General features: G+C 36.0%; 1 protein-coding gene across 1 annotated transcript; it reads right to left on the reverse strand.

The window, feature by feature from the left end:
* Nucleotides 1–228: 228 nt before the first annotated feature.
* On the reverse strand, nucleotides 229–13131 carry LOC145889230 (Na(+)/citrate cotransporter-like). Its single transcript, XM_082980131.1, has 17 exons — nucleotides 12990–13131; nucleotides 12791–12919; nucleotides 12534–12670; nucleotides 8840–8960; nucleotides 8260–8368; nucleotides 7047–7143; nucleotides 6583–6619; nucleotides 6235–6306; nucleotides 5826–5986; nucleotides 5291–5410; nucleotides 4869–4976; nucleotides 4555–4665; nucleotides 4242–4339; nucleotides 3926–4044; nucleotides 3300–3461; nucleotides 2838–2975; nucleotides 229–2569 (listed from the first exon to the last, which is right to left on the reverse strand). The coding sequence occupies exons 1-17, from the start codon at nucleotides 13101–13103 to the stop codon at nucleotides 2381–2383; spliced, it is 2022 nt and encodes a 673-aa protein (XP_082836257.1). The 5' UTR covers nucleotides 13104–13131; the 3' UTR covers nucleotides 229–2380.
* Between the last annotated feature and the right edge of the window lie 225 nt (nucleotides 13132–13356).

Raw genomic sequence — 13356 nt, forward strand, 5'->3', positions numbered from 1 at the left:
CACCTACGTTAACATGTGAACACCATGAAAAAAAGTAGTATGGACACATTTTATTTATAACAAGGGTCCTGAATGATTGCGTTTAAAATTGACACAAATGAAGAGTAATCGTAACCTTTTCACTTTTTTCAAAAACCACACCACCTGGCATGAATGCAGACTACAAAAATGTGCAATTCACTCAACATATCTTTTATCAATTGCATTTGAAGTTGTCACAAATAATGCTTCCTTACCACACATTTTATTACAAAATAATACCACCGGGTCACAGCACGTAAATTAAAGGGGGTACATAGTGCCATAACATGCAAGAAAGATAAAAGCACAACAGAAATAGCAACAACAAAGTTGTTGAAATCTTTATTAGATATTCGTCATTTCATTTCACATTCCAGTCTGATATCAAATAACACCTGACTTTTGAACAATATCATGGAAAAATAACGTTCTGTTAGCTTTAAATGGCACAAGTTGCAAATAATTTCTAAACAAGATTTTGTACAGGGGAAAATATAAATACAACATACGGTTTCCTTTCTAAGGAAGAGTTTGTATTGTTGTACAATTGTTTGATTTTAATGGAAAATTAGCGAGTGCTAGCAATTAACACTACGCACTGCAAGCAAAATCAATAAACATTAAATACTTTTTACAGAAAAACCATGGATTGACTTTCTTGTGGTAATTACCCTTGAGAAAAACTGTTGCAGTGAATTTTGTACAACAGATCTAAACTTGTGGTTGACGCGCAAAAAAAGGTTTGTTATTTCTTATTATTTCTCAAGCCAGGTCTTTTGGAAAAAGATACAAATTGTTACCCAAGAAAATTTAGTAGATTTTAAAGGAGAATGTACATGGATAAGGAGGAGCACAGTAGTAGAAAAATTGCTTCAATGCCAAATTATAGTTGAATGGAAAATTGGTTAAAGGCTCGAAGTACGCGAAAATTAATGAGGTTATTTGTACATTGACCCAAGTTGGAACTTAAAACATCTAATAAAAGTTTTGGGGGGTGGGCTAAGTTACAGTTAGTGCTAAAGTGAACATTTTTTTCACTGGTCATTTTTTATTGCACTAAATATAACAAAGCCACCCTCAAAATTGCGGCTTAAATATGTCAAAGCAACATCTTCACATTGAGGTTTTTGGAAAATTAAAAATAAATAAATGATTTTTTTTTACAGGGCCAGATTTTGTACCTCTACAAACAACACAGGATCACAGCATGCGCTGGTAGTTTATAAAGGCAACATTCACTATGTAGTGCGAGATACACGAGAATATTCCAGGTACACGACAAAACATTGCATTGCGCTCGCAGGAAGTTACTCAAAAAAAATTGTGTCAACAATTTTATTCAGGTTTTAAACCAGTAGCTGTGTTGCCACGGCAACAAGCATAAACGTAAGATGGTGTATTTGTCGTGAAGGTTGTGGAACTTAGTGGTGTGCATATTTCGAGTGTCACGTTAATCTGTGGCATATTCTGAGTGTCATGTTAGTCCGTGGCATATTTCGAGTGTCATGTTAGCGTGTACATGAGTGGGTGAAAGTTACTCCCTTTCACTTGACATGATTTATCAAATTGCTTGGAAAGAACTTCACAGTTTTCATTAAAACAATTCGACAAGCGAAGGTACCACAGACAAAAATCTTTACACTTGCATCACAAACAAGGTTTAAGATAGGGAAGACAAAAAAATTTAAAAAGAGGAAAAGTGCAGTACAAGGTAGAAAACACTATTGCAGACACATTTGATGGCTTGTGCATTTCGCAATTGTGTTATTTGAGTTGGTTGTGTGTGAGTGAATATTAATTTAACACACAGACAATATTTTGGTTCATTTGGTGATAAAAATGCAAATGCTGTAAACCTGTGCATACCCTTGAAGGACTTGCGTGTCTCAGAGAGTATTAGTAGGGGTGTTTTATGTACAAATAAACATTTGAACTTTTTGGTAAATTTTAATGATTTTGTGTGGAGAATTCAGTAGAATTATATTTGAAAAACTATTGTAATAAAATGTCAACTTCTTAAAATACTAGTTGGAAAATAAATAGGTTACTATATAAGTTTCACACCAAAATAAAACACAGGTAGTTTCTGGTAATTTTGTGTAGATTTGTGCTTGATGTGGATGGCAAGTTTCAAACCCTAGGTTGTGTGCAAAAAAAATCTTCCATTGTGTTATTTTTAAATGTGTATTAGAGTTTATTTGTGGCACCCTAGAAGATTAATCTTCTAATCTTGCACCTAAAGCGAATGCTTTCAAAAAGTTCGCATGGACACATATTTAAAGGTGTATAAGAGTTCGGATGGACACACGCTGTGGAATTTTCCACAGTGCAAAGTCTATCTCTCTTGCAATGCAGGTTACTATAACGCCACAGTTGTGTTGACGACTGCAGCTAAAGTTGAGTTTGAGAGGATTTGTGAAGCACAAAACTCTGAATGGAGCCAATCTGGGCAATTGACGAATACATGGAAAGCTGCACCACCAAATGCGTGCACAGAAAACATCGCAATCAGAATTCCAACGACGTTCAAAAGAGCCCCAGCTTTGACCTGAAATATAAATTAACATCAAAAGTGATTTATTTTTAAATAGCTGTGATATAGAACGTTCTGCAGTGTGCAATCCACTTAAAAATAAAGAGAGTGTTATGGGGATATCGTTTTTCTTCTTGCCAGCACAGAATTGTCTAAAAATAACAGTCAACAACAAAAAACATCTGTCCTTGTTTTGATAAAGTGGTAAAATGTACATTTCAGGATAAGGTCACAGATAAACGAAAACCTAAACAGTTTAAAATAAACTGAAAGGTTGACCTACCATATCTAACATGGTGAGATGGCCGTAGGAATAAGCAATAGCATTAGGTGGGGTTGAAACCGGCAACATGAAAGCATACGATGTTATGACCGTTGATGGTAACATCAGATATAAAGGGTTTACACCCAGTACTTCACCCTTCAAGCAAAAATGTAAATAAATTAAAATTTTTATGTGATATATCCTAAATTATTGTGACATATTTAAACTTTAAATGGGTCTACACAGAATACAGACTTTTTAAGGCAGGACGGTTTCTCACAGTATTATAAAGTGAAAATAGTTTGATTGTGTTTGCAAGCAGTTGACAGCAATACCAATAACAAATGAAACACATGAATCCTGTCTATTTTTGAATGTGAGATAACTAAATTTGAAATAATTGCTAAAATCATAGCATAGATAACAGGTTATTCACTGATATTTACACCATATTGCTGTTTGATTAACAATAATTCTTACCAGTTCAGCCAGAATAGGTAAAAACACAGTAGCGGTGGCAGTGTTACTCGTGCACTGAGTTAAAGCGCAAACGACCAGACAACAAATAAAGTTGGCGGCAACAGGGTCGATGTGGCGCAAGGGCGCCATCTGCTGGCCAATCCATGATGACAATCCGGACTCCTTCAGTAAAACATTTTTTGGGTAAACATTAAACATTTGGTCTGGGATTTAGGAATATATATTATTTGAATATTAGAAATTACTGTTTTTCTTTAGAACATTGATATTTTTTGGTTTTCAATTTGACAGAAAGCAAAAAAATTCCCAACAAAGGACAATTATTCAACATGAATTAATTTGTCGCTGCTTGAATTCAATAAATATCATGGAATTGATGAAAGTTGAAGCTGTCAGACTTTACGATTAGCTTCATGACCAACAAAGATTTGGTTACAGATTTTTTCAACAACTTCAAAGCCGAACTCGGTTTGAATAATCGATACTGTAGGCAAAATTTATACAATAAATAACATTGTACAACAAAAGACTTTTTATACTGATGAAACATATTATAGCACTGTTGGTTCCAACCGAAAAAAATATTCATGTAAAGTGTTGTTTTCAAGCATTGGTCAGAAACCCACCTTTGAACCAAGGGCCATGGCAAAGCTTCCTCCTAGCAACAAAATAACATTCCAAGCCATCTTATGTTGGACAACATTCCATGTTAACAAGGCAGGAACTGGCCCAGGTTCACTCTGGTCTGTAATGATATATTGCACATTTAAAGCAATTGTGTTGAGAACTAGAAGAAAATGGACTAAAAACATTTTGATGCAAAATCGAACATCTTAGAAGACAATGCAGGAGTATTTAGGGTATCATATGACAAGAAAGAATGCTATTTAGCTATCTTACATTACTTAAATCCATCTTTGGCTTAAGATCAGGAAAACTCACCATCCTTCGCTCTACAGCAAAAGAAGTTTGGTCGTTTTGAGGGAAAAACAAACAAAATAAAGGTGATCGTCATCGCAATTGTTGCATCAGAAACATAACTGCAAAACAAATTAATAACACAGATAAGAAGTAATTATTTTCCTTGATATTAAACATATAATTAGCACTGTAATTCCCCATAATTCTTCTTAGAGGTAAGTTTGCAAATAAAATACCACTGATTTTTGAATTAAAAACAAAATTAATCTATCCTCAATAAAACTACCACATATAGAACTTGTTAAACAATGAATCAACCTAGTACTTAGCTTACCCTTTTTTGAATATTGGCAAGGAACCCCATCCATTAACGAAGCCTGGATCCCTTGTAAGCCACAACAATGCAAGAAGCGTGAATAAAATAAGAACAGATATTTCTGCAAAACTGGAAAAAAAATATAAAAAAAAAATTATCAAGATATTCTGTTAATTATGGTTTTGTAATAAGTGTCTTCCAAGCTATCAAGAGTTTGAATGCAAATTATCAGCTAAATAACTAAAACATTTCATGAGTATGTTGGGATTAATCCTTCATAAAATCATGTACAATTATTATTCCTTTGGAGAAACAAGAATGTCCAACTTTACCTCATTGGTCCAAGGTCATCATATTGTCGCCGGATCATTCTCTCCGCCTGGATTTCCTCTGGTGAACTTGCCTTGTTTCGAAAGATGCACGGGAAAATTTCTCTCCAGCTGAAATAAATTGAAAATTTATTTTGTCAATGTGAAATGGATTTTTTCAAATGCATGCTTTAAAAAACAAAACCTAATAATTTTCACAAAAGTATATGCAAAAAAAGCCATAAAATTTGCAAGCTGCAGACAGGGTGTGTACACGCACTGTTTCGACCTGCAAGGTCTCATCAGTGCAGCTGTTGAAGTGGCATTGTGCTAGCTTCTACATTAGCAGGAACACTAAATTCCACTTTGTGGTACCGTTCCGGTCACAAAAGTATTTTTACAATTTTATGCAAAAGAAGAAGTGGGTAAATGTTACACAAACATACTTGATATCAAGAAATAAATATTGGAGCCAAAACCAAGCAATCATCAGGTAGATTACCATTCCGGGGAAGGCATAAAATGCCCACGAGCCGAAATCAACTTCTGGAGCATGTGGATATGTCCTGTATAATGGATTACTGGTTTCAATGAGCACAAACAAAAATTCATTTTCTAATATAACTTATATAATACAACCCTAATACCAGAAAACTACTCAATATGAAATGAGTATGTGATGAATGTGAGTGACAGTAACATCAACATGTACATTATGTTTAGTTACTGGCTTATTTATATAAGAAAGGTAAGAATCGCTACAAAATAACATTCCAACATATTGCAGATGAAAATTGTTTGCAAGGTATTTATAAATTGAAGACTTAGACTTATCCAGGATTTATTTAGGAGTAAATTTTCTAATATGCAACTACTTATTACATATGCAAAACAAAATATTTAAGATTAATTGCAGAAGTTTGTGTTAGCCATAACGTTATCAGGAGATTATATTATTTAAAAACTCCTATTAATTCTCACGTTTTGAATTGTCCGGCCATGATGAGATTTGGGCCAGTTCCGGTCAGAGTGGCCGTGCCCCCAATATTAGCAGCATAACAAACACAAATAGTCAGCGCTTTGCACAAGTTTTTGTTTCTTTGTTGTCGCTCCAACTTCGTATCAAAGGTTTGGGCAAAACTCTGAAAAATTCAGGGGGTTATGAGATTGCAACCGCTGGACAGATTCTGATGTCGAAATCAAAGTTATCACAAAATGTGATTCAACAAAAATTTAATGAAAAAAAATTTATAAAATCAAAATCAAAATGAAATATCATGGTAAAAATAAACAACAAAGATAATAGTTTGCAAATTCTGTTCCTAAACATTTTGCTGGTTCAGAAGAATGTAAAATAAAAAGTAAAATGTTTAAATAAAACTGAACATACTGAATTTGCTTCTTGGTTTGAGATAAGGTTTGTTGTTGATATATCCGGTGCCTCACCACTGACTACCACATCCTAGTGGACAAAATACGGCGATAAATAAAAAGCCTGTGGTGAAATATTATCGAAAAAGGTGCACAAGGCAAACAGGTAATGCATGAAATGACAAATATCTTTGCAGCAATTTTTCTTCAAAGTAAAAAAAATTGTGGGTGAAAATCATTAAAAAACACTTTGAATATCATTGCATGCAAAGGTTTGGGATTAAATGTTTTGTTTAAAAATGTTTCTGACATATTTAATACAAACACTTCTAGTTTGACTATACATTAAAAATAAAAACACACTTACCAGATTTTCATTTAGTGGAGCTTGATCTTCTGTGGGACTGGAAATAAAAAATTAAATAGAAGTTGATTGTAAATTGATTGTGGAGCAACACAAACAATACCTATCTCGAAAAAATCCAATGTATTGCAAACAGTAATAATGATACAGTTATTAAAATACTATATATGCGGTGAAATTAGAAAAAAAACATAATTTTAATAGTGTAAGCTGCAGACAGATGGTGACTGTTTCGACCTAAAAGGTCTCATCAGTGCAGTCACCACAAAGTGGAAGTCTTTGCTTGGCCGTTTGGTTAGCAAAGTCGTCTGAAAGTCACACCAGTGGCCATCTGTCTGCAGCTTATACACAATTCATATTATTGGCTCCACTTTGCTTATCTTATAATTTTAATAGTTAACCAGTTTATAATTGCGATATGAAACAAGTAGTTTCACAACAGTTCCTCAAAGACATGTAAATCAAACCTGAGTTTTTCATTCATGACCGAGGTGTAGTAACTTCCATTGGGTGTAGTAGGTGACGCTTGGTCAGGTAACTTCTCAAACTCATTTCGGTTATTGCCTAAAAATCGGCAAAATAAGATTAAGTCCAAGACAGAAAGTACATTTGCCACTGGTTGAGTTAAAGTATTCCAGATCACTGTATGTGCATGGGGTTTTATTGTTTAGGTGATTAATTATTGCATTTAAATTGTAAATTACCTTTATAATTTGGTAAAATAAAGTTCAACCTGGTGCATATGGTGACCTTTGTAGCTAGGTACAGACAGAATGCCATGAAAGGTAAAATTAGTGTACAGTGTAGGGATCATATTTGACAACGATAGGGTAAAATGTCCAAAATGTTGATAAGGTCAAACAACACAAAAGTCCTTAAGTCTCAATGAGCCTTTGTCCTAACAATGGGGAATTGTCTGGTATTGTTACAAAAACACAGACTAATTAGGATATTTGATACAACACGTGTCTCCCGCAATGTTTTTACTACAGTGCTTGATGTACCAATGTTCAGCGCATGATACAGGCGTGCCACTGACGCGAGCCCACACACCACAGGCACGTGGGGCATTGTGGCATTGGGCGTGACTACCAGGTGGTGTCTGCAACACATGTCAGAGGACACATGTACAACTATGTACAACTGTTGTTCTATTTATGATACCACCGGAAACCTTATACTAAATTTTGTCATGTAAATCCGCTCCACACAATGTGTTAAACTGTGGGAGGTAATTTGTCAGATTAAATTTTCTGTGTTGAATGAGAAAACTTAAGCTTCTACCATTGCAAGATTGTAACAAGGAATTCATCAACAACAAGTTTATAAAGGCCAAGCTATGTTAAGACATGACTTTTACTATTGCTTTGTCAGAATTTTACCGATTAAATGTTTTACGCACCTTTGACAATTATCCTGTTATTTATGTACATCATAGGCTAAAACACCCACCCAGGTCTTAAAACAAGAAAAACGGTAATGTTCCTAAAATAGTATTGCAAAGTCAAAGGAGTCAAATCGCAATCAAAACATCCTCTCGTCAAGAATGCGCGTTCCGACATATCGTCACTTGATTAATGAGCAATACATAATTTGTTTTGTGACACCTCTATAACAGTCTACTAAGGAAGTAACGTGATATGGGTATTTTTAGCACTTTAAATATCGAAATATAATTACCTAAAGGCAATGTTTGTGGATGAGGTTTCGATCGAACTATTTTTTGGTGATTGCCGTCACCAGGTGGCGTTGATGAACCGCTGCTAGATTTACTTCCCTGTTCAACATCCTAAACAAAAAGAAATGGTTCAGTTTGTGCCTTGACGTCAACTAATTAGTTTAATTGCAAACAAACATCTTTATTTTGATATGTGAAATACATTTTGTGCTTCTAAAAGCAATCTTCACCTATTTAATGTATTGCTTTGATCTGGGATTAATTTAAAGTTAATTCTACTTACTACATTCTCAAACTAAGTTGCTTCTAATTTTGACATTTCCAATTAACACACTAAATTTTTTTTATTATTATTCTAACATGTAAAAAGAGTATCGGGGCATAGCTTATGTGTGTCCAACTCCAGCTTAATCATTGCAAACAAATGTTTTATGGCTAAAAATGATTTGCATCTAGTAAAGGTATTTCCTATTCAAACATAATAAATAGGCCTAAGGTTAAATATACACTGGAATGCCATCGTGTAGTGGAAGCGGATGCCGCTATGTTTGTTTAACGCAGACAACATGAACAGAAACGTACCCCTTCACTTGTAAGCTCCTCAAGTACCGCTTGAGCAATGGGAATCATCATTGCCGTTGTAGCAACGTTGCTAATCCACATGGACAGAAAAGCAGTTGTTGCCATGAACCCAAACAATAACCTGGAAAGTAAAAGCGGGAAAATATGTTTAATTTCTCTTTTTTGAAAATATGTTAAAAAAAATTGCTTTTTGATATTTTTTGATACAGAAATAGTTTAAATTTGGCAATCGAAGCTGTGTTGACCCGAAAAATACCCTGCTTTCAGACAAATACGTGTTTAATCTACATCAATTTTGATTGAAATAGTTTAGTAATAACCAGTGTTGGGCATTTTAACTGAGAAAAGATAAAAAGTCCAATAAACTATAAAAAATCCTTCTGACTGTGTCATGTAAATGCTTGCAATAGTTCAACGTGTATGATATGCTGTATGTCTATAGCAACCACTTTGTTTACTTAAAACGAAAAATTTCACGGAAATGAAAGTGGGTGTGAAGGGGGCGTGTCCCACAAAGACCAGTCACGATTCGACCCAATGTAACCTCCAACGTCGCGACAACGCCTAGTTGAAGTTTTTGAACCCATTTTAATCCCGCCAAAACCCTCAGGGAGCAGAAAGGAAAGGATTTCAAAGAGCTCCTCAAGCGGCCAATAAAGGTCGGCATGTGCAGCTGGGTAGCAATTAAGGTCGTGGCTTCTTGCGCCTCAGTCTATTTTTAAAGTGTATTCGCTTTGTTTTTGGTGCACAATAGTCGCCGCGGGCGAGTTTGGCGGTTTTTGCTTCAAGCACATCCAACCAAACTGCTCAGTTTCCATTGAGATTTTTTTATCATCAATTTTGCAAAACCCAAAAACGAAGAAATTGTTCTTGCAAAGAATGGGAAAGTTTCGAACAATTTAACTAAAATTTGGTCGCATACAAAAGTAAGCCAGGCTTCGTATGGAGACTAAACATACTGGAAAACTTACGTTTCGTAAGATCGTTTCTTATCTTTAACTCTCATACAATCTTCAAAAAACTATACCCAAAGCCCGACAACATTTTTTCGAGCAACGTCGGCGGTAAAGCAACCCTGGGTACATGACTGGGGTTAGTGTACGTGAGGCAAGGCATAAATCGCAAGGTTAAACAAGTACACACGTGTCTAGGGTTTGTAACGCTTCTCGTAGATGTTTATCGAGCGTACGATCACCTGTTGGGTGAGTTAGAAGGGTTGTCTGTGTACGTGTTCGACGCTGCATACCAACTGGAAGCCTTAACACGGACCGGAAGCTGCCCGGTGCGGAAGGAAGCATACGCGATAAAACGCCGGGTCACGATGTGACATAATTAACTTCAATAACCAACGCATGCGCGAACAGTTAAGGGAAAGTCCCTGAGTATGGTAGCATTTGAAATTCGAACACCGGCAATTTTTTTTCTGGCTGTTTCCATTTGTTTTTTTGTAATATTTATGAGTCATGTATTTTAGGAATAAAGGAAAATCTTGTCAAAAAATGGTGCTTGAACTCCTTCTAATCAAGATTGTTTCGCACAAATAAATACGGAATATCATCAAAAAGCAACGGAGCTCCCAACTGCAAGGAACCGAAAGAGGAAGTGAAGAAGTTTATTTGGTAAAACACAACATCTGAAATGAATTTGTTCATAAATCAGTGTCTACTATAGAGGAATAGAAGCAAGAAAAGACCAGGTAAGTCCCAACACCAATCGTTTCGGAAGTTCCCAGGAAACGGGTCATATCCTCTAGATTTAAATCACAACTGATGAGGGAGGAATGGTTTATATTTGTGACAATCATTTCGACAATGGTTCGGTAAAAAAAATCTTTCATCTATTGCGGACCAGGAAATTGTAAAATCTAAAAACTAAAAACCTTTAAGTTTGCCTTTGGCAACAGAAAAACAACAAATCCATCAGCTCCAAGAATTCATTAGGCGACACTTGCTTATATTACCAACTACTGACGTAGCAATGACGTCAACGTCACGTCATCTTTCGTTGCAGTGATTCATCGGAATTTTACTTTTAAGCAATAAAATTTAATCTCCAATGTCGTATCGATGAGCAGTTTAAACAAAGGACATTGGTTTTCTCTGTGACCTTGAGAAATTGCAATAAAGGACAATCAGAGGTTTAATAAAGATTCCGTTGGTGGAATTCATGGAGCGTATAAAGGGGGGGTCCAGTCAATGACGTTGTCATTGTGGAGTAGCTCAACAGTAAACAGTAGCCCTATTGTCGGCACCTTTTCATTCGGGGACGCTAAGTTTGGATAGGGCGTCATTGATAAAGATGGCAGTGCGACAATTGTGGCCGAAATCACGACTTTATGCGCGCTTTGAACCGATTCAAATCTGTCTGCTACAAAAAAAGCGTGCGTCATTGTGGAGTTCAAACACTGGGGAGAAGCACATTCCCCGTCCATAGCCAGTACAGGCTCGTTAATAATGCATACCCTTTACACAATGACTTACAAAACGTCACTATTGGTATAGCTTCACAAATGAAACCGAAATTATGTGACTCGAAACAGCAGCGCGTTACGGACACGGAGCTTTGTTTTGCAAAAATAACTTTCAAAGAGATTTTTCACGTGTTGTGTGATCACATATTGTTGGAAAGAGCTTGTACGCTGTTGTAGTACATGAAATCTACCCAAGTTTTAGAATTTTTGTCTATTTCATTTAAAGCGATTTAAATTTTTGTTTGTTAGGAAAACGGAAAAACTACCACCTTTTTTTCAAGAGACACTCCGTATGACCGGTTCGGGATATTTTGCGCCGGGTGTTGTGAGCAAGTTTTTTAAAACTCGTTTAACCGGTTTAACACAACATCAAATCACAAACCTTTCAGGCAGCTTCAAGGTACGCCCACTATCAACATCGTCACGTAGTTTACGAGACCTTGCAGAACAAGCTAAAAGGACGCTGGCTTTAAGGATGCAGCGAGGACGTCGAACGTCCTTCAGTACCCATCCGCATAACTCACCGTCTGCGGTTTGCCTTGCGACGCCGGTGATTGGTTAAAAAAAGTGGGCGTGTCTAAGGTGTGCCTCGTTTCCTTTGGAGTCGTCGGGTCACATTCACAAATAGCGCGTGCGTTTACTCGCGAGTGACGTCATTCAAATGAGTAGATTTATTGAACGCCCACATTTTTCTTCCATATTCTCTCTTTTATAAACTTTCCAGTGGCGTAGTAGAAAGTTTTACGGCACAAGAATTTCCCTACTTTGATGCAGAGTTAAACCGCCCCGTTCAAAAGTAGGTACACTTGGAACAGTTTGAAGGAAACTCTGTATTTGCAAGTTACTCAGAATGACTGCGATAAGCCCAGGCCAGCTTTCCGGGAAACTGGGGAGTGGTTTATGCCAACCGAATTGTGTACTTCCTTTTATTAGTAAATGCTTGGTTATTTATGGGTGGACTACCAACATATGCTTTTACGTAAGCATGTTGTGGCTTTCAAATCACTTCCAAATCCCAAAACAACCGCCAGCTCTCAATGTAATCTATTTCAGTGCAATGTGTGTTTCAAAGAATGTCTTTAAGTGAGCTCAAATTGAATAGGGCGGTATCCAATTACAGGCTACTCTTCTCAATTTATTGTTTCTAGTTTTAAAATATGTGGAAGGTATTTCAAAACATTATGGAAATTTGAACTAGTGACACAAAAAATTTAAATCTCCTACCATCTTGGCTTTGCTCCCACAAATGTCAACACTTTCAGGGCGATTCTTTTGTGAAGATTCCAGTGTTCAACTGCCACGGCAACAGCCAACCCTCCAAGAAAAAGGACATTCACATCTTTCAGATATTGAACGCTAGTCTAAGAACAACAAATACAAAATTAAGACATATATATGATAATGTAGTATTTAATGACTTTTTACTGCCAATAATATGTTTAAAAATTTTGTGCAAACCAGACATAGTTTACACAACATACCCTTTTTGCTGTTACTACACCAAGCATGGGGTAGAGTACAAGTGGTAGAAGTGCAGTGACGGCAAGGGGTACAACCTCGCTCACCCAGTAGATTGCCATCAATAGAATCGTGTACGCACATGCTAGCTCCTTTAACAAACAAATTTTCAGTTGACTTTATTGGAACACCTGTATTTAGAGATAATTACAACTAACTTACTGTTTGTAGATCTGGTGGGGGGAATATCAACAACGGCAAAAGCAGTATTGGAGTGATAATCAGAATCAGAGTACGCTTAAATTTCTTTAACTGCAGACAAGGCCCAATGCCCATTTTGATAAACTTTGCACAAATGACTATCAAAGCTAAATAGGTAAATATTATGTAAATCATTGTAAAACAAGTTTGTTCATTATATTTACAAAGAAATTTGTCATCAATTCAGACAAATTATTTAAAAGATCTTCCAAACTTTTTATCACCACATACACAATTTTAAGTTCGTTCAGCAAAACACACAAACATAAAACATCAAATACAGTTCAAAAAATCAGCTTTCCAACTTTAGTTGACCACTTTGGTTCCA

This window comes from Ascidia mentula, chromosome 2 (genome assembly GCF_947561715.1).
Source record: "Ascidia mentula chromosome 2, kaAscMent1.1, whole genome shotgun sequence".
NCBI lineage: Eukaryota > Metazoa > Chordata > Ascidiacea > Phlebobranchia > Ascidiidae > Ascidia > Ascidia mentula.